The 19,758-nt window shown below is 38.4% G+C and overlaps 1 protein-coding gene across 12 annotated transcripts in view; it reads right to left on the minus strand.

Moving 5' to 3' along the window:
- PBRM1 (polybromo 1) overlaps window positions 1-19,758 on the minus strand; it is a 104,980-nt gene that overhangs the window by 57,531 nt on the left and 27,691 nt on the right. For 8 of the 12 annotated variants that reach the window (XM_060111578.1, XM_060111577.1, XM_060111582.1 and 5 more), the window contains 7 exons: window positions 17,025-17,120; window positions 16,313-16,404; window positions 9,614-9,827; window positions 6,830-6,971; window positions 6,212-6,309; window positions 4,066-4,110; window positions 128-404 (listed from right to left, as the gene is read on the minus strand). In XM_060111578.1, the coding sequence (XP_059967561.1) occupies window positions 128-404; window positions 4,066-4,110; window positions 6,212-6,309; window positions 6,830-6,971; window positions 9,614-9,827; window positions 16,313-16,404; window positions 17,025-17,120 (964 nt within the window). The remainder of the gene's footprint in view (window positions 1-127; window positions 405-4,065; window positions 4,111-6,211; window positions 6,310-6,829; window positions 6,972-9,613; window positions 9,828-16,312; window positions 16,405-17,024; window positions 17,121-19,758) is intronic. The other 4 variants (XM_060111585.1, XM_060111576.1, XM_060111584.1 and 1 more) reach the window with 1 other exon arrangement.

Genomic DNA, 19,758 nt, shown 5'->3' on the forward strand with positions numbered 1-19,758 from the left:
AAATAATTAAGATAAGACAAAATATTAAGCTAGTCACTGAGAAGAGCAACCTAAGTTAGGCCTCTAGACCTGGTCTCTCAAGATCAAAAGAAAATGTACCTACTCCAGGATTCCCACACGTCCTCACCTGGGAGCCCTCCTCGTTGTAGTGCCTGGCATTCCGGAACATCAGCTTCATGTCTTCTATCATTCCCTCTTCCCCTGCATATTTGTCATTGCGGATGTTATGTTCAATTATTTTCAAGTCCATTGGCTCCAAGATGATTTTATAATAATCAGGATAGTCCTTTTTGGATGGTTTAACCATAAATAGATCACAAAGTCTTCTGCCTGAACCTGGCTCACGAGCTTCAAGAACAACATTGAACAAGATTTTCATTCGCTGCTTTCTAATGTTCTTTTTACTGTTGAGGGGGGAGGGAGAAAAGGGGGAAAATGAGAACAGGTTCAGTTTTCTTGATATAAGGATGAACACGAAATAAAACAAATTAATCTTGTGGGCAGGTGCTTCATAATGATTATAATGTGTTGATTATGTATGGCACAAACACAGTAAACATGCTGGAAGCTATAAGCAAATATTAGGAAATTTTTCAAAATAGTTAAAACATAGTGACTCTGGCAGGAGCACCCCCCAAGAACACCAGACAAACGTGTTTACAATATTTATGAAATGCAATGCTTGAAAAAAGATCTTGTCTAATGTCAAAGAAAATGAAATTCTGTTATCAATTGAAATATATTTTTTAAGAACAGAGCAAAAGTGGAATAAAACTGCTGATTCCCTACTAACAGTTCTCCCTTAAACAAACACAAAGAGAAGTGTCCCATCTCCTATGACAACCACTCCTAAACACCTGCATATCCTGAGGGGATGATGAGAGAGGAAGAACTCTCTCAGTCCAGGACTTTAGCAAGTGAATAATAAAAGGGGAATGCAGGACAAAGCTCCAACATCACAGAGCTCCACATCTGAGCAGAGATTAGAACACAGATGACTTTAGCCTTCAAGAAGCCTCTAAAGAAAAATTTCAGAACCTGAATTTGATATCACAGAATTTGGTAACTGGTCTAATAACTGAAATTTACTGCTTTAGGACTTGTAACACTTATAGTATCCTTTCTCCATTTGTATCACTCACTTCAAGAGAGTGATATGTAACTGGTTTCCATCCTCAAAGGCAAGCAGAACTTTTGTCATTAGGGACAAACAATCTTCTCTGAACTAATCCAGTTTTGTTATTTTGTTTTTCCAGATCCTTATATTGCCTTTGAGACCGAGACCCACAGGCCCATTACTTTTAATCTGACTGCCAGAAAAAACTCAGAGCTAAACTTCATGTTCTTTTATAACTGTATTAGCTTGGGTGGCTGGTATATTTACTTTATCCTTTTCCAATATGATGTTGAACCTTATTATATCCACACTTTTGAAAGTAACTTTGAAAGACAGCTACCATATTTCCCTATGTGATACTTTCTGGTTACTGTTTTCAATGTCACTTTGATTTTTAGATTCTTCTTTAAACCCCTCTATTCATCCTCTCTTCCTCCCTCAGACTAGGAACTATAAACAGTATGTTCACTCTTCCCTATTTTGGGAAAGGTGCATAAAATTAAATCCCAGACCTTGTAACTGGCATACTCATTCTTTTTCAATCAGCACCTGTGAAGATACTTCGACAAAATACATCTTAAGGGGGTTCAAAACCAAGGTTGTTTGTCATTATGCACTTAAGGGTGCCATACTTAAGGGGATGTCAATTCAGGTCACAGACACATAATAAATATACAGTTTTAGAAGTTTACAGGAGATGGGCCATAATTGGTTCTGTGCTAACAAAATCAGTATATTACAGCAATTTTCCAATAAATGAAAGTCAAGAGAAATGGGTGCCTTTTCTAATTTGCACGAAGATTATGAGCTAGTAGGGGCTTCACTCTGAATCCCTGATTTTCCAGGACCACCATCTGACCCCTAAACCCAGCCTAAAACACTGAAATCAATGTCACTTTTTGCTTCTCTTAGTTTATCACCAAGTCCTAGAGGACCTCCATAGCGCTTCTAGATCTGATCTTTCCTTTTAATTTTTTCCTGCCATGGTGTTAGTCCTAACCTTCATAGTTTGTGGCTGACCACTTTCTCAAATGTCCTTATCATTATTCTTCCTATGAAGCTATTATTTATTACATATTTGTATTTGGATATACACACAAGATTCCTATTTATAGTTACAGCTAACACTTCTACCACATGCCAGGGACTGTGCTAAGCACTATCATTTAATCTTCAAACTCTGAGAACCAGGTACAATTATTATCCCAACTTTGCAGATATAAAAACAGAGGCTTAGAGACTCAAGTGAATACCTAAGGCCATAAAGTGACTAATCAGAACTGAGACTTGAATCAGCTGATAATCACCAGACTGCTTTTATCATGCAAATGGATGATAAAAAGTTAGCTCTTGCCAAGGGCCTCTCTAATCAAAGTCAACCCTGCTCACAGGCTTCAAAGTCTCCCAGCATTTAATTTAACTCCCTGGCCCTAGACCTTCAGTGGTGCCTGCTGTGAAGCTAAGTAAACCCAAAGGTTGTTTCTTTTACAAGGCTTTCTATATTTCATCTTCAAGTCTTCAAGGACTTTTTAACTCACCTTTTTAAGGAGTTTCCCAGACTAGTAACATCTGACTAAAAACAAAATGAAATCTACCATGTCTTGATGCCAGCAGGAAATACTGCTAGAAAATAATCAGAGTGAGTACATTTAATGAGTACTCACTGCATCCAGGCCCAGTTCCATGGGCTTTAAACATACTAAGCAATCAGGTCTTCACAACAATCCTATGCAGGTAATGTCATCAACTCCTTTTTCAGATGAGGAAATTGAGATGAGGCTCAGAACACAGCTGATAAGAACAACTGGGATTTGAACTTGGGCGGTAAGGCTCTAGAGCTCGGGGTTGTAACACTACTCCACGATGCCCCACATTCCTATTTCTTCTACTACTACCCAGAACCAGTGCCATATACTATGAATGATATAAAAGAAATACAATCCATTGTCTTTTCCTTAAATTTACTATCTAAGAAAACTTTTCTTAAGGAAAATATTAGGAAGAAGATAATAATACAGTAATTTTGTAGAGTAGACTACATATGGTAGCAACATAAAGATAACTTTAGAACATCTAACTTTTAAGAAAAAGCATGATAGGGAAATCACATTTCCTAAAGCTATTTGGGCAATCACACAACACTTCCATACAATTATACAACTGTGTACCTTAAACAATTATTTTACTACAGCGTTCACACATAAGTTCACTTGTTTTTAACCTGCCTCTTTTCCTGGCCAATAAATTCCTGGAAGAGGTAGAGGTGATGACTAAACGTTCTCCTTTATGACCTGTGAGCAGAGTCTGGTGTTCTGCAAACAACTGACACTCCATGAATGCCAGATGGCAAAGGTGAAAATAAAAGCACCACACAATGATTACTAGGACCATAACATGGCAACTTATGGGCTGTTTTTAAAAATCGTAAGTAACATGCAAAAGAATGGATGCTTTTAAAGAAATAAAACATGGACAAGATCAGAGACTGAAGAATGTATTTATGCTCAAGAAGCAGTAACCCAATGCATAGGTGCCAACATAGACTGACATCACTAGGATTGTCAACACTGATTATGATCCCTCCACCATCCCCCAATCTATAAAAGACAATCAGCACCCGCCAGCCCCTGGACACTGGCAATGCTACCATATTCTCAGCCTCTCTACCTCTGCTGCAGAAGCACAGCCACAATGACTGCTGTGGGGGCTTACTGCCCCTGGCAAAGCTGGCAACAAATTACAGCTCCTGGATATACCTAGGCTAATTCTCCTTTTACTAACTATACTTCTAAACTGTACTGCTTTCTTTACTCATAAAATAAACTGGCATCCAAATAAAAACCATTATTCACATGCTTAAGGCTGCACTTTTCACCTAATCAGTACTGACCATGCCATAAAAGTTACACTTTAAAAAATATGTTTATGCATAAAAAAGGACTGCACACCTGGATAGCCTCCTGAGACCCAACATCTCACTGTCAAGAGTGTTCCTGGGAAAGCAGAAACAAACATTACATGTGAAGAGAAACAAAACAAGCAACATTGGAGGTCATGTACAAACCAAATATGGTTGAGAAAAAAGAGGATTATTCAATCCAAAGGATAAAAGGTTTTAAGAATACTTGGAACATTTCAACATGGAAGATAGCAGGTGGATTTTTGGGTAGAGGGTTTGGGGAGAAGAATACATTCCCAGAATGAAGAGAACATACCCGCAGTAATTTTTCTCACAATCTTTGATATGAAAAAAATAACGCAAAGACAGAATCATACACAACACTTAGGAGTCAAGTCAAGTGGTACTTGAAAACTTGGCCCTGACTTCTCTGGATAAGCTTAACTTAACCTACTAGGCTGTCATGTTTGCCTGAATTCTGGAGAAGTCTGTTTCTTATTACCAAAACCTCTTAACATAACTACCTTCTAAAAGGCTGGTTATGTTATTTCCTTTGTCACAGTCCAAAGTATAGGACTTGCTTCTGTCAACCTCTTAATGTGTGCTCATGCCTGTATTTCAAACCCAGATATGTTATTTTATTGCTATAGCTATGATTTATATTAGTTCTTCTCTTACTTGTATTTTTCACTTCATTAAACAAAACACTTCCTAAGAAACCTGTGCACAAAAAGACTTTTTGTCTAAAGTGGGATTTTATTATTTCAAGAACATAATGCTTTTCTTTTTATGGAAGGTTTTAGAGTAATAACTTTCATTTAATCTATTTGGGTTGTCCCACAAAGTACAAGCCACAGATATTTTTTTAAGGCTCTGGCCTGGGCTAATGCGTCCTTGGAACTGTTTTCTTAACACTCAACTAGTTTAAGATCTCTCTTTTCATTCAGTGTTGGCACTAACTGTACCATCACTTTTGCCTCCATTACCTTCTTTTGCCTGAGAAGTTTTTATCTTTGATTGGTGACTGATCTGGAAAACACAGGTGATGCTGTAGTAGTTATATAATTACACTCAAAGATGTTCTTGATTTGATGCCTCTGATCTGGTTTCACATTTTTCCTCCGTTGTCCCTGGTATAACAAGGAATTAAGAACTTGGAAGGATGAAATTCATAGGCCAGTAATGGAGGAGACTCACATCTCAGGGCACACCAATCAATTTAGTTACCTTGGCATAGCATAGCAAAGTTATTTTCAAAGCTAAAAAAAATCTCCCAAATGCTATTTATAGGGAAAGACAAGACAGCTTGTCTTTTCTAAACCACTTTTAAAAATCCTCAGGTCTCAGTGGATCTACTAATACATGATCAGAACTGTATCAATAGTTACTAATGATTTCTTCACTCAATTTTGAATCTGTCAAGCCCTGCTATTAGTGATGGAGCTTATTCCTTGTTTAAGGTATCCTCCCTGCTGTTACAAAGATGGTGAGACAGTTAAGGCTGAGGAAGAATATGGTGTTCCACAAAGATCAGGCCAGAGAAACTCCATGTGGGAGGCACAGACAAAAGAGATGGTCTTGCATGATTCTTTACAGGAGTCCAGCTTCAGAATCTCACAGTAAGGCACCCCCTCCATAAAACCCATGAGAAAAAGGAAGGGTTAGGGAAGTTGACAGAAAGGTTAGAAAGAAAAGAAAACCAAATATCTAGCTTAACCTTTTATGAACTACAAGAAGTTATGACTTTGTATCTTACAATCTGACATCCTTAGAATGGCAAATAAAGATCAGATTAACAAGGAAAAACAAACGGGTAAGAATAATGACTTACTTCACTACAGTGGTAGTACTAATTTTTTTTTTTGTAATTCACCATGTAGAAATTACCTAAATTAGATTTAAGGGGCATTCTTAAATGCCACATTAAAACAAAATAACCTGGACAGCAAAAAGAATAACATGTTTTGCCAAGCTACATAAGTAGTTATTTTTATCTATGTTATCTAAAGCCAATACGGTACAAAAAAAGCACTAATCATACAATTTACAAATGAATTTTTAAATGTTATAAAACAGTTAAAGCTTATAAGATAATTCATACTTGACAGCTTAAAGAAACATTTTTCTGCACTTAAATCTAAAACAAAGTTAAAAGAAACAGAGAAGATGTCTCCAGCTATAAGAAGAGTATCTACCTTTTTCTTTTGGCACTACCAGTATCGGAGGTTGCTGAAGAAATCATGCTGTCTCCATCCTCAATGTCATCTCTCCTGGCAAGCTCCTTCTTCTTTGCCTAAAACAGAGCAGACCCTGGGAGTCAAGCTCACTCTGCCGAACACTTCTAGAATATACAAATATTAAAAGACCCATGGCCTCAGATGCGCTCCAAGGTGTGCTCTCAGAAAGGATTCAATAAACTCATGGACACTGTACAATGATTAATTAGCCTTAAGATGTCTCTTCTCCTAGGACCAACCCTACCTTAACAGAAACAGAGTCTAGAACCAAAGAAATAAAACCTAAATGACAGAATATCATCTGTGATTAGAGGGAAACTTCCTGACATCCCTAACATTACTCCCCAGGGACAAATCCCTGCTTCTTCCACTCACAAAGCTAAACCAGTCTAAACTATTATTTCTACTCTACATGGTCCTGAAAACTCTTAAAAACATATTCAGCAGTACTTGTGGCTGAAATGAATGACGTGATATTGCTGGAGGGAAATCACGTATCTTAAAAGAACACACTCAAAATGTGTAAAATTATTTTAATTATACATACAACAACTTAGCAAAACCAAGAAATCATACCTGCATGACTTGCTGCAGTTTTAGAACTCGTTTGTAGATGGCTGAGTTGGGAACATTATAGCGTTTGGCATTTTCAAACATTAAATTCAGATCACACTCCAAATGATCTAAAGTTTCATATTCTTGATTCTTTAGCTTTGTTCTGTGAAAGACAAACACATGGCTAGAATCTTCCATTATGAAAATTATGAAACACACTTCCTGAAAGTCCAGTGCAAAAATCCTGACAATCACTACAAGGTATCTTTACCAGTGATACTGATTAGAGGCCTAGAAGTGACAATTTCAATATACAGAGTGAAAAGGCAAAAGCACCATTTAGACAATATGACAATTTAACTGAAAATCCAAAAGAATAAAACATTACAAGAAGTAATAAGAGAACCTAGTAAGGTGGGCAATTACAAAGCAAACATATTAGCAAAAATCGTAAGAGAAAAATCCTGTTAGTGGCTAACATGCAAACCCTAGGAAGAGATAAAAATCAGGGAAGTTTTAAGCTACCTTAATGAAGAATCATGGTGATCTACACATTTTAGAAAATAAGAGGCCATTCCACTTGATGAGCGTTAAAGAAAAGAGAAAGTACTGGCAACTCCATGAAGGAGCGTTTAGAATAATACACATTTAACCTCCAGGCGAATTGCATATGGGCAATGAAGAACGGTCCTTTTTGTTTTTTGGCTGTGCTGCTCAGCTTGCGGGATCTTAGTTCCCCAACCAGGGATTGAACCCGGTCCTGGCAGTGAAAGCGCTGAGTCCTAACCACTGGACCACCGAGGAATTCCCTGAAAAGCAGTCTTTTTTTTTTTTTTTTTTTTGCAGTACGTGGGCCTCTCACTGTTGTGGCCTCTCCTGTTGCGGAGCATAGGTTCCGGACACGCAGGCTCAGTGGCCATGGCTCACGGGCCCAGCCGCTCCGTGGCATGTGGGATCTTCCCGGACCGGGGCACGAACCCATGTCCCCTGCATCGGCAGGCGGACTCTCCACCACTGCGCCACCAGGGAAGCCCAAGAGCAGTCTTAAGATGATAAATGAGAGACAGGTATGTCAGAGTCCCTTCACTACTCCTCCTCCAATACAAACATTTGTAATTAATTATGATGGCTTAATATTGAGGTTTTTACTTACCCTAAGTCTTAAGAATTCCAATAGCTGTCTCAGACACTAAGGCTATTACTAACACCAACTCTCATAAAGTCCCTATACAAAGTAAGGCTTATGTTAGAAAAGTCTAACTTGGAAGAAGGTTGCAGGCAGGTGACTGGGCTGGCTGAGGATTTGCCTTCTTTTGAACTAATCTACTTAATTAGATTGAATTTTAAAAGACTGAGGGAGAAAAGAAACTAAGGACAAAAATCAATCAATTAAAAAGGAACCTCAACATCTACGAGACTGTCACCATCCTTTCCAAGGCAAAGAGTACAAAAAACAAATTTCTAGTCCATTTTCTTAATGAAACGCAGCCTTAATTTCCATGTTATTGTTCATTTTTATTTTATTTTTTGGTCATGCCACACGGCATGTGGGATCTTCAGTTCCCCGACCAGGGATCGAACCCGTGCCCCTGCAATGGAAGTGCCAACTCTTAATCACTGGACCGCCAGGGAAGTCCCTCCATGTTATTTTTAAGAAGGCCAAATAAACTAATTTTCTATAACCTACTCGTGTCCCAAACCTCCAAAGTTTGGATTAAATAAAAACACCATAAACTTTACTGATCAAATAAGGAAAACAGACGTTACAAATGCAAAACCACAAAACGTTAGGCAACCTTATTCCTAGAATCCAGCAAGTACAAGGATTTTAATTCCTACTGTATGGAAAGCTAGCTATCTGCCATGAAAACACCATTTAAACATCAGCTGACTCTGACCTTGACCATTTAAGGTAATTTTACTTGCGTCTTGCCTCTATCTGGGTATACCACAAAACCTAACCCACGCTGTAAGAGTCACAAAACAGCATATTTTATAACATTATTTATTTCCTACTATTGTTAATGATATTGTGGTGGTTCAAGTATTTTGCCTGGCTGAATTCCCAATGATCATTTTAACATTTTAACATTTTCTAAACAGAAAAGGGAAACCATGATGAACCATCTCTCAGGTATTATTTCAGCTAATGAGTTCTCTAAGAGCTGACAATGCTTATTCTGGAGATTTAACTACAGATACAAAATTTAAATGCAGATAAACTGTTGTAATTAAAATATTGATAAAAGGTATAAGAAGAGAAATTCTTGCACAATTATAAGAAAATGAACAGTTAAATTCTGAGCTGCATGACTTTTTTTTTTTTTTTTTTTTTTTTGTGGTACACGGGCCTCTCACTGTTGTGGCCTCTCCCGTTGTGGAGCACAGGCTCTAGACGCGCAGGCTCAGCGGCCATGGCTCACGGGCCCAGCCGCTCCGCGGCATGTGGGATCTTCCCAGACCGGGCACAAACCCGTGTCCCCTGCCATCGGCAGGCGGACTCTCAACCACTGCGCCACCAGGGAAGCCCTGCGTGACTTTTTATAATTCATAATCTGACACAAAAATGCCTAGCTGGGACATCTTTTATTTGCCTCTTGACTCTACTGCAGTACAAAGAACATCATTTGTAGTTAATCAAATTTATTTCTCACTTTTATATAGGAGTGATATTTAAGTACACTTTAGACACGTGAAAAACATTTTTACCTTTATTACCTTTATCCATTTTAGAAAGGAAGATACATGTGCAGGCTCAATCACAAGAAAATACATTTATACTGAGTAATGTAGAAGATATCTTACCTGATCTGTTGTAGTGATATGGGCATTTTAATTTGCTGATAATAATCAGGGTATTTTTTCTTTGAAGGCAAATGGAAAAAAGGTTCAGCTATTAGCTGCCCTTGGTTATTCCGACAGCTCCTAACTGTGTCGTAAAGCTGATAAAAAGGATTTGAAACATCCATAAATGAAGTAATGCTCTCTGCTTCCGACTCTCCTTCTTCGTAACGTGCAGCTACAAAGACATAAAAGATATTTATAGGGGACAGCAGAAACTAACACAACACTGTAAAGCAATTATACTCCAATAAAGATGTTAAAAATATATATATTTATAAGGGGAAGAAACAAACATTTTTTTAAGTTCGTTTAACAACCTTCCAGATTATGCTATGTATGTTTGAGAATACTGTGTTTTGTATGTTTGAGAATACTTGTTTTAAAAGAATAGTCTCTAGGCTTCATAAAGATGCTGTTAGTAATGCTTAGTAAAATTGTATGTTTACTCAGAGAAATGTTACACAGAAATAGAATAGAATGTTACATGGTAAAAGTTATACCATCTTTAAAAGGTTACAAAATAGTTTCTCTGCCATCTTCTGAGACTCCTTGCTTATGTGTGCTTGGACAAGAAAAGGAGCAAGTAGCCATTCTCAGATCTCAGAACTAAAGTGACAGCATGTAGCTTAGGATAGTATAAATGTAGACGGGGCTGATACCAACAGATTTGATTTAGCTTTAAGTCTCTGACTTTGCCCCACTGATCTATAGCATCCCTTAGGAATGATGTTTTCCTTTATTGAGAAAATTTTCAGGTAGAAGCTCATCATAAGAACACCAAAACAAAACATGTAATCACTTCTACAGAAATACAAAATATATTGCTCATTTCTCTGAACTCTTAAACAGTATATAACGACCTGATTTAAATTTTTTCTTAAGGGATGAGGATAACCAAAATCACTATGTGCTCCCATGTAAGTATGATAATCACTTATTAAGTACTTAGTTATTCATTAAGAGCTTGATAAGCACCACCCTCAGGTAATCCTAACATCACCACACAGAACAGGTATTGTCATTTCTTTTCCAAATGAGAAAACTGGGCATGAGGAGCTGATGACTGGCCAAAGTCAGCTAGCCTATAGCGCAGTTGAGAAGGGATTTGGATTTAGTCATGGAGCTAGAAAGAAAGACAGAATTTGAAACTACGTAGTCTTTTCTAACTCCACTACCTCGAATCTTTTCATAAAGCTCTTGCACGTCTTTTACTGAATTTAAACCTAGGTATATGTTTTATTGCTACTGTAAACTGTATTTTTTTAAAAAATTACATTTTCTTTTTATGGCTGATTCCAGAAATGAAGGAGATTGTTTTTCTTTTCTCTCTTTTTTTTTTGGGCTGTGCTGGGTCTTCGTTGCTGCGCATGGGCTTTTCTCTAGTAGCGGCGAGCTGGAGCTACTCTTCATTGCGATGCGCGGGCTTCTCATTGCGGTGGCTTCTCTTGTGGAGCAGGGCTCTAGGCGCGCGAGCTTCAGTTGCAGCACGTGGGTTCAGTAGCTGTGGCACGCAGGCCCCAGAGCACGTGGGCTTCAGTAGTTGTGGCGCACAGGCTTAGTAGTTGTGTCGTGTGGGCTCTAGAGCACGCGGGCTAGGTAGTTATGGCGCGCGGGCTCAGTAGTTGTGGCGCACAGGCTTAGTTGCCCTGCAGCATGTGGGATCTTCCTGGACCAGGGATTGAACCCGTGTCGCCTACATTGGGAGACGGATTCTAAACCACTGGACCACCAGGGAAGTCTGAAGTAGATTTTTGTATAATAATCTTACATTAGCATTTTATTATTCTTATTAATTCTAATAATCTGTCTGTAGTTTTTAAAAATTTATTTATTTATTTATTTATTTATTATTTTTGGCTGTGTTGGGTCTTCGTTTCTATGCGAGGGCTTTCTCTAGTTGCGGCGAGCGGGCGCCGCTCTTCACCGCGGTGCACGGGTCTCTCACTGTCGCGGCCTCTCTTGTTGTGGAGCACAGGCTCCAGACACGCAGGCTCAGTAGTTGTGGCTCACGGGTCTAGTTGCTCTGCAGCACGTGGGATCTTCCCAGACCAGGGCTCGAACCCGTGTCCCCTGCATTGGCAGGCAGATTCTCAACCACTGCGCCACCAGGGAAGCCCCGTCTGTAGTTTTTTAACTAGAAAACTCAAAAAATAATCTATCAACTGCAATCCTTATAAATCCTTCTTTTCTGATCCTTATAACTTCACTGTTATCAGTGTATGCTGGCTAGTACTTTGACCAAGAGGTAACAACGTTCTTAACTTTGTTTCTTATGGTAGGGGGAATGCTACAAATACTTCTCCAATGAAAATGGAGATGCCCTGTATCAAGTTAGGAAAGATCCCCTTCTATTCTTAGTTTGCTAAGCTTTTATCATGAATGGGAACTGAAGCATTAATCAAATGCATTTGCTAAGCCAATAGTATTGTTTTCCTCCTTTAATCTACCAATGTAATGAATAATACTTCTTTCTAATGTTGAACTAACCTAGTATTCCTGGAATAAACCCAATTGTGTTATCATGTATTATCTTTCATATATACTGCTAGATACAGTGTGTTTATATTTTGTTTAGTTTTGGTTTTATATCAGATTCAAAGAATGAATTGGGGAGCTCTTTTTTATTCACTGCTGGGGTTTATGTATAATTCTGTTCCTTGAATGTTTGGCCTGGTGTTTTCTATGCAGGAATATTTGTAAATAGTAATTTAATTTCTTTAATGGTGATATAACTAATCAGCCTTTTTATTCTTGAATCAGTTTTTAGACTTTTATCATTTTCTAGGAATTTATCCATTTCATCTAAATTTTCAAATTTATTTGCATTATGCTGTTCTTACATTCTTTTTTTTTTTTTTTTTGCGGTATGCGGGCCTCTCACTGTTGTGGCCTCTCCCGTTGCGGAGCACAGGCTCCGGACGCGCAGGCCCAGCGGCCATGGCTCACGGGCCCAGCCGCTCCGCGGCATATGGGATCCTCCCAGACCGGGGCACGAACCCGTATCCCCTGCATCGGCAGGCGGACTCTCAACCACTGCGCCACCAGGGAGGCCCTTACATTCTTTTTTTATTCTCTGTATGCTCCCCCTTTCCCCTAATATTTTCTGTTTGTGCCTTCTGTTTTTTTCTTGATAATCTCACTACAGACTTATCTATTTTATTAACCGCTGTAACAGAAAAACTTGGACTTTATTGATCTTTTCCATTATAGATTTCCTTTCTAATGAATTAACCTCTGCTCTTTATCTTCTTTTTTCTAACATCTCTGCTCTTCTTATTATTTACTTATGTTGGATGCTTATTAGTTCACTGACTGACTTTCAGCTGCTTTTCTTTCTAAACAGAAGCAGTCAGACCTGAAGTATCACTGTAACTGCACCTCCACTGTTTTGATATGTATTATTTTCATTATTGTTATTGTTCAGTTTCAAGTAATTAAACTTCTATTATAATTACTCCTTTTAAAAATTGTATCTTTGGGACTTCCCTGGTGGTCCAGTCGGTAAGACTCTGTGCTTCCAATGCAGGGGCCTGGGTTCGACCCCTGGTCGGGGAACTAGCATGCATGCATGCCACAACTAAGAGCCTGCATCCCACAACTAAGAGCCTGAATGCTGTAGCGAAAATCCGTGTGCTGCAACTAAGACCCAGAGCAGCCAAAATAAATAAATAAATAAATATTTTAAAAAAATTAATATCTTTTCATTATTAGTTGCTATCATAGCTGCATTGTTCTCAGAAACATGGCCTGTATAATACCCGATCCTTCAAATTTGTTGAAATTTGTTTCATGGCTAAGTACATGGTCAATTTTTGTAATATTCCATGTGAACCAGGGAAGAACATGTATTCTCTAATTGTAGAATACTTGTCTGTTATAACCATCTTGTTGTGGTAGGCTGAATGATAGGTCCCCACATACAACCATGTCCTAATCCACAGAACCTGTGAATATTACCTTATATGGCAAAAGAAACTTTGCAGATATGATTGAGAGGAATTTTGAGTGTGGGAGATTATCCTGGATTAATCTCTGGGCACTAAACATAATCACAGGGTATTTATGAAAGGCAGGCAAGAAGGTCAAAGGAGGAAGGAGACGGGGTGACAGATGCAGACTGGAGTGCTGCGTTCTGAATGGAGAGGAAAGGGCCATGGAATACAGGTAGCTCTAGAAACTGGAAAAGGCAAGGAAGTGTATTATCCCCTAAAGCCTCCAGAAGGAACACTAGCCTGCCAACAACCTGATTTTAGACTTCTGACATCCAGAACTGAAGAGAATAAATTTGTGTGGTCTTAAGCCAGTTAAGTTTGTGGTAATTTGTTTTGTTTTAGCAGCAATAGGGAACAAATACACTTGTGAGGAAGTGTATTCATGTCTTCTCTGTCTTCACTGTTTTGGCTGTTTATCTAGCAATTGACAGAAGCAGGCTCCCACTCTAAGGGCAATGTTTTCACTTTCTCCAAGAAGTTCCGTCTGTTTGTTTCATGTATTTTGAGCCCTTTTATAATTTATCTTCCTCATGCAATAAACCTTTTATCATTATGAGGTGAACCCATTTTATCTTTGGGAATGCATTGTTTGAAAGTCCATTTTAAGAGAAGTCAACGTAACTACACTTTGGTTATTATTTGCCAGGTATATCTTTTTCCATCCTTTGACATTCAACTTTCAAGTACACAGTTTTATATTGAAGATGTATCTCTTGTAACTAGCATATAACCTGATTTTTTAAATATATAATCTGGAACTGTCTTAATTGGAAATTTTAGGCCACTAACACTGATTTCTGCTATAATTTTTGGAGTTGTTTCTATGTATCCCACGTTTTCTATGTTTACTTTTGCCTTCTTGCCTTATCTTGTGTTGGTGGGAGAAGACTGCAAGCTGTACCTGTTTTCTTCTTTTCCTATTGCTTACTTCGTTCCTCTTCTTATAGTGACTGGGGACGGGTGCTCTTCTCCACCTCCTTCTCCACCCCCTCAGGGACATGCAGTGTGGTTTGCCTCTAAAGCAAATCACCTCAAGAGGCCAGGCCACACTTCAAATTCTTATGCCTTCTTTCCATCAGCTCTTTCTTGTTGCTCCAAGATCATGAGTTATCCTTTCTTTTCTATTTTCACTGTACCTACCCCTAAGTTGTTTCCAGGAGCAGGAAGTAGAAAACCAAATATATTAAAACTTCAACTAAATTAAGGATAAACAGGTTCTGAATAACAGCCTGAAGGATCTACTACATACAAAGTGGGTTGGCATCTATTTTGTTTTCTTAATACCTGAGATTACTAAATTAAGAATCCTCTTGTGACAAAGGTACTATTTATTAGAAAAAAACAACAATAAATGCTTTTTAAGAATTTTGTGAGTGGTATGGTCTTCCTTAAATTTGTTATACTACTATAAGGTTAATGAAGTAACCAAATGTTAGAAGGAAACCTAAACATAACATGTGTGTCACTTTTACAGTTAGCACAAAACAAAGATAATGAAGAGGTAAATTTTCTTTCAATTTTTGATAAGGCCCGATTTAAGTTAAAAAAATTAATTCTGTAGATGAGTGTCAAAAAATTAAATTCATACTCCAGCAGTCTAGAGTAATTATGAAATTCTATAGACTTGGGACTTCCCTGGTGGCACAGTGGTTAAGAATCCACCTGCCAGTGCAGGGGACACGAGTTCGAGCCCTGGTCCAGGAAGATCTCACATGCCATGGAGCAACTAAGCCCGTGCGCCACAACTACTGAGGCTGCGCTCTACGGCCTGCAAGCCACAACTACTGAGCCCCCGCGCGCCTAGAGCCCGTGCTCCACAAGAGAAGCCACCGCAATGAGAAGTCCGAGCACTGCAATGAAGAGTATCCCCCGCTCGCCACAACTAGAGAAAGCCCACACGCAGCAACAAAGACCCAACGCAGCCAAAAATAAATAAATAAATAAATAAATAAATTTTTTTAAAAAAGGAAATTCCACAGACTTAGTAGAAAATAAGACATAGCTAGAAAAATCTCTTGTGTCACACCTGATTATAAAATCAAGAGTAATTTCATAAAATGAATTGTATATCTACATATAAAAAATACGTACAGTAAAATAAAAAAAATATTGTATCACACTTAGGAGAAAGACAATGAAATCAAATATACCTCTACAGCTGTTCTTTATTACTATTTTACGAACTGTGTACTTCTACACGGATTCCTAGCGCCCAATGCCCTTTGTTTCACTTGTTTAAATGAGAATGCTGCTCTGATCATAATTTACAGCTATCTTTAAATCATAAGCTCTAGGTGAGAAAAAATTATAGTCTACTGAAAATATAAGCCTGGAAATCTAAGATGATGTGAATGTCTCCCTGGGATTTCCTGATGGTGTCACTAGCACTCACTATCATCATAGGTTTGAAACCAGAATCTGCTAAGGCTATCAAACTAATTGATTTTGCACAAGTATTTATTTACTTTGATACATGCTTTTAACACGAAATAAAGTAGTAATAAGCTCTTGATAAGTTTGCCAACCAAGAGTGCAATTAAAAATGTAACAAAACACGTATGTACTCCAAAAAAAGACAAACTCCCAGCCAGACCAAAATAACTATAATTTTCCTTAACCAGAAGGATCCACTGAGACGCCACTTAACTAGTCACAACTTAATGCCTACCAGCTAAAGCAGCATCCTCTTCACTTTCTGAGCCATACTGAAGTGCCATGGTAATTGCTGATAAACGACCCCCTTGGACTGCTCTTTTATTACTACAAAGAAAAACAAGCAATTAGAAGGCAGGGAAAGATGTTATAATAATTTGGTTACTTTATAGGAAGTAGGAACTGTTAACAAGGCATTCACATCAAAGAAAGAGTTTATTCAACTGCCTCCTCAATCTACTTTGTACTTTTTATATTCCCCACAATCAATCTTAACCAAGATGACTAATTTTTTTCTCTTAGAAAAGAGGGAGTGGTGGTAGAAAGCCTTAAAGCAGGCTACTTGCAATTTGTTTTTTACTTAAATGCAGCACTACTCCTTTTTTAATGAAAAATAAAGATTCATTCATAATTGCTGATTAATTCTAAATATGCTCAGATTTTATAATGAAAACAAATTCTACTATGAACACAAAATCTTTCAGCATTTTACCTCACGTTCTACTGGTAATATTAAACTCTACCTGACAAACAACTTCTGCTTAAGTGTTTTCTCAAAGGTGAGGTAAGGCCTACTATACCTTTTAAGTAAGATATTTGACAACAAATTCTCATAATAACCCAACTACACCCACAAGTATTACTTCAAGATAGTCATCAAGAAAATGCTAGCATGCTTATCCTCATAAACATGGGTCAGCTCTCAGACTAAACACACTCTCTCTCACCGGTAGTACTTGTTAGTGGGATTTCTCTCTTCACCAAGGCTGCCTTTACTGTGCGAAGGACCTGTCAGCCTGGCTGCAGCCAAATTTGATGGAGTCCTATCCAGAGACAAGGTCAAAAAAAACTCAGAAAACTGACAGCTGAAATCAGAATGCTGAATAACAAAAAGAAAACAACCATTTTCTTTTTCTTTTCTTAAAAAGAAACACTCAGGGACTTCCCTGGTGGTCCAGTGGTTAATACTTCACGCTTCCACTGCAGGGACCCCGGGTTCCATCCCTGGTCAGGGAACTAAGATCTCACATGCCACATGGCGCGGCAGAAAAGACGAACAAAACAACACAAATATTTCTGAGCCTCTACTGTGCAGGAGGCTTTGCTCCAAAATCTGGGACTCTGTGGAAAAGGATAAACCAGGGCTGATCCCAGATAGCTTATGTTCACCACAGTAACCATAGGATTTAGTAACACAGCAAATGTCTGGGTCAGAAGAAAGCTTCAAAAGTAGCCACTCAATCTTTCCATTTCAGGTAGGAGGAAATGGAATCCCAGAAGTAAAAGACTTGTTCAAAGTCACAGTCCTAGCACAAGGTAAGCTAGGGTGAGACTTCAGACCTCCTGATACCTGGCTAAATATTCTTACTGCAAATATAAATATATACTACTATACACCATATACAAATGTAATATTACAGGCATACATTGTTTTATCTTGCTTTGCTTTATTAAACTTCACAGATACTGCATTTTTTACAAATTAAAGGTTTGTGGCAACTCTGAATCAAGCAAGTCTTTCGGCACCATTTTTACAACAGCATTTGCTCACTTCGCGTCTCTGTGTCACATTTTGGTAATTCTTGCAATATCTCAAACCTTTCCATTATTATTATATTTGTTGTGGTGATCTGTGATCAGTGATCTCTGTTGTTATTATTGTAATTATTTGGGGGTACCATGAACCACACCCATATGAGACAGTAAACTTAATAAATGTTGTGTGTGTTCTGACTGCTCCACCGACCAGCTATTCCCTCGTCTTTCTCCCTCTCCTCAGGCCTCCCTATTTCCTGGGACACAACAATGCTGAAATTAGGCCAATTAATAACCCTGCACTGGCCTCTAAGCATTCAAGGGAAAGTAAGAGTTGCATGTTTCTCGGTTTCAATCAAAAGCTACAAATGATTAAGCTCAGTGAGGAAGGCATGTTGAAAGTTGAGATAGGCTGGAAACTAGGCCTCTTGCACCAGTTAGCCAAGTTACGAAAGCAAAGGAAAAGTTCTTGAAGGAAATTAAAAGTGCTACTCCAGTGAACACAGGAATGATAACACAGTAAAACAGCCTTATTGCTGATATGAAGAAACTGTTAGATAGAAGGTCAAACCATCTACAACATTCCCTTAAGCCAATGCCTAATCCAGAGCAAGGCCCTAACTCTCTTCAATTTTATGAAGGCTGAGAGAGGTGAGGAAGCTGCAGAATCAAAGTCTGAAGCTAGCAGAGTTTGGTTCATGAGGTTTAAGGAAAGAAGTCATCTCTATAAAAGTGCAAGGTGAAGCAGCAAGTACTGATATAGAAGCTGCAGCAAGTTATCCAGAAGATTTAGCTAAGATTATTAATAAAAGTAGCTGTAACTAAACAACAGATTTTCAGTGAAGATGAAACATACTTACCATGGAAGAAGATGCCATCCAAGGCTTTCACAACTAGAGAGGAGAAGTCAATGTCTGGTTTCAAAGTTTCAAAGGACAGGCTGACTCTCTTGTTAGGGCTAATGTAACTGATGACTTTAAGCTGAAGCCAGTGCTCATTTACTATTCTGAAAAATCCTAGGGCCCTTAAGAATTATGCTAAATCTACTCTGCCTGTGCTCAACAAATGGAACAACAAAGCCTGGATGACAGCACATCTGTTTACAACATGGTTTACTGAATATTTTAAGCCTGCTGTTGAGACCTACTGCTCAGAAAGAAAGATCTGGAAAATAGTACTGCTCACTGAAAATGTACCCGGTCACCCAAGAGCCCTAATGGAGATACACGAGATTTGTGTTGTTTTCATGTCTGCTGATACAACATCCATTCTGAAGCTCGGGGACCAAGGAGTAATTTCAACTTTCAAGTCTTATTATTTAAGAAATACACTTCATAAGGCTACAGCTGCCACAGACAGTGATTCCTCTGATGGATCTGGGCAAATTCAACTGAAAACTTTCTGCAAAGGATTCATTATTCCAGATGCCATTAAGTATATTTGTGATTCATGGAAAGAACATGAACATTAACAAAAGTTTAGAAGAAGTGGGTTCCAACCCTCATGGGTGACTCTGAGGGGTTTAAGACTTTAAACTACAGATGTGGTGGAAACAGCAAGAGAACTAGAATTAGAAGCAGAGCCTGAAGATGTGACTGAACTGCTACAGTCTCATGATAAAACTTCAACAGTTGAGGACGTTGCTTCGTATGGATGAGTAGAGAAAGTAGTTTCTTTAGACGGAATCTACTCCTGGTGAAAATGCTATGAAGATTGTTGAAACAACAACAAAGGATTTAGAATATTACATAAACTTAGTTGATAAAGCAGCGTCAGGATTTGAGAGGACTGACTCCAATTTTCAAAGAAGTTCTGTGGGTAAAACGCTATCAAACAGCATCGCATGCTACAGAGAAATCATTAGTGAAAAGAAGAGAGAACTGATGGGGCAAACGTTACTGTCTTGTTCTAGGAAACTGCCACGGC

The sequence above is a fragment of the Mesoplodon densirostris genome, chromosome 10, assembly GCF_025265405.1.
Source record: "Mesoplodon densirostris isolate mMesDen1 chromosome 10, mMesDen1 primary haplotype, whole genome shotgun sequence".
In the NCBI taxonomy this organism is placed as follows: domain Eukaryota; kingdom Metazoa; phylum Chordata; class Mammalia; order Artiodactyla; family Ziphiidae; genus Mesoplodon; species Mesoplodon densirostris.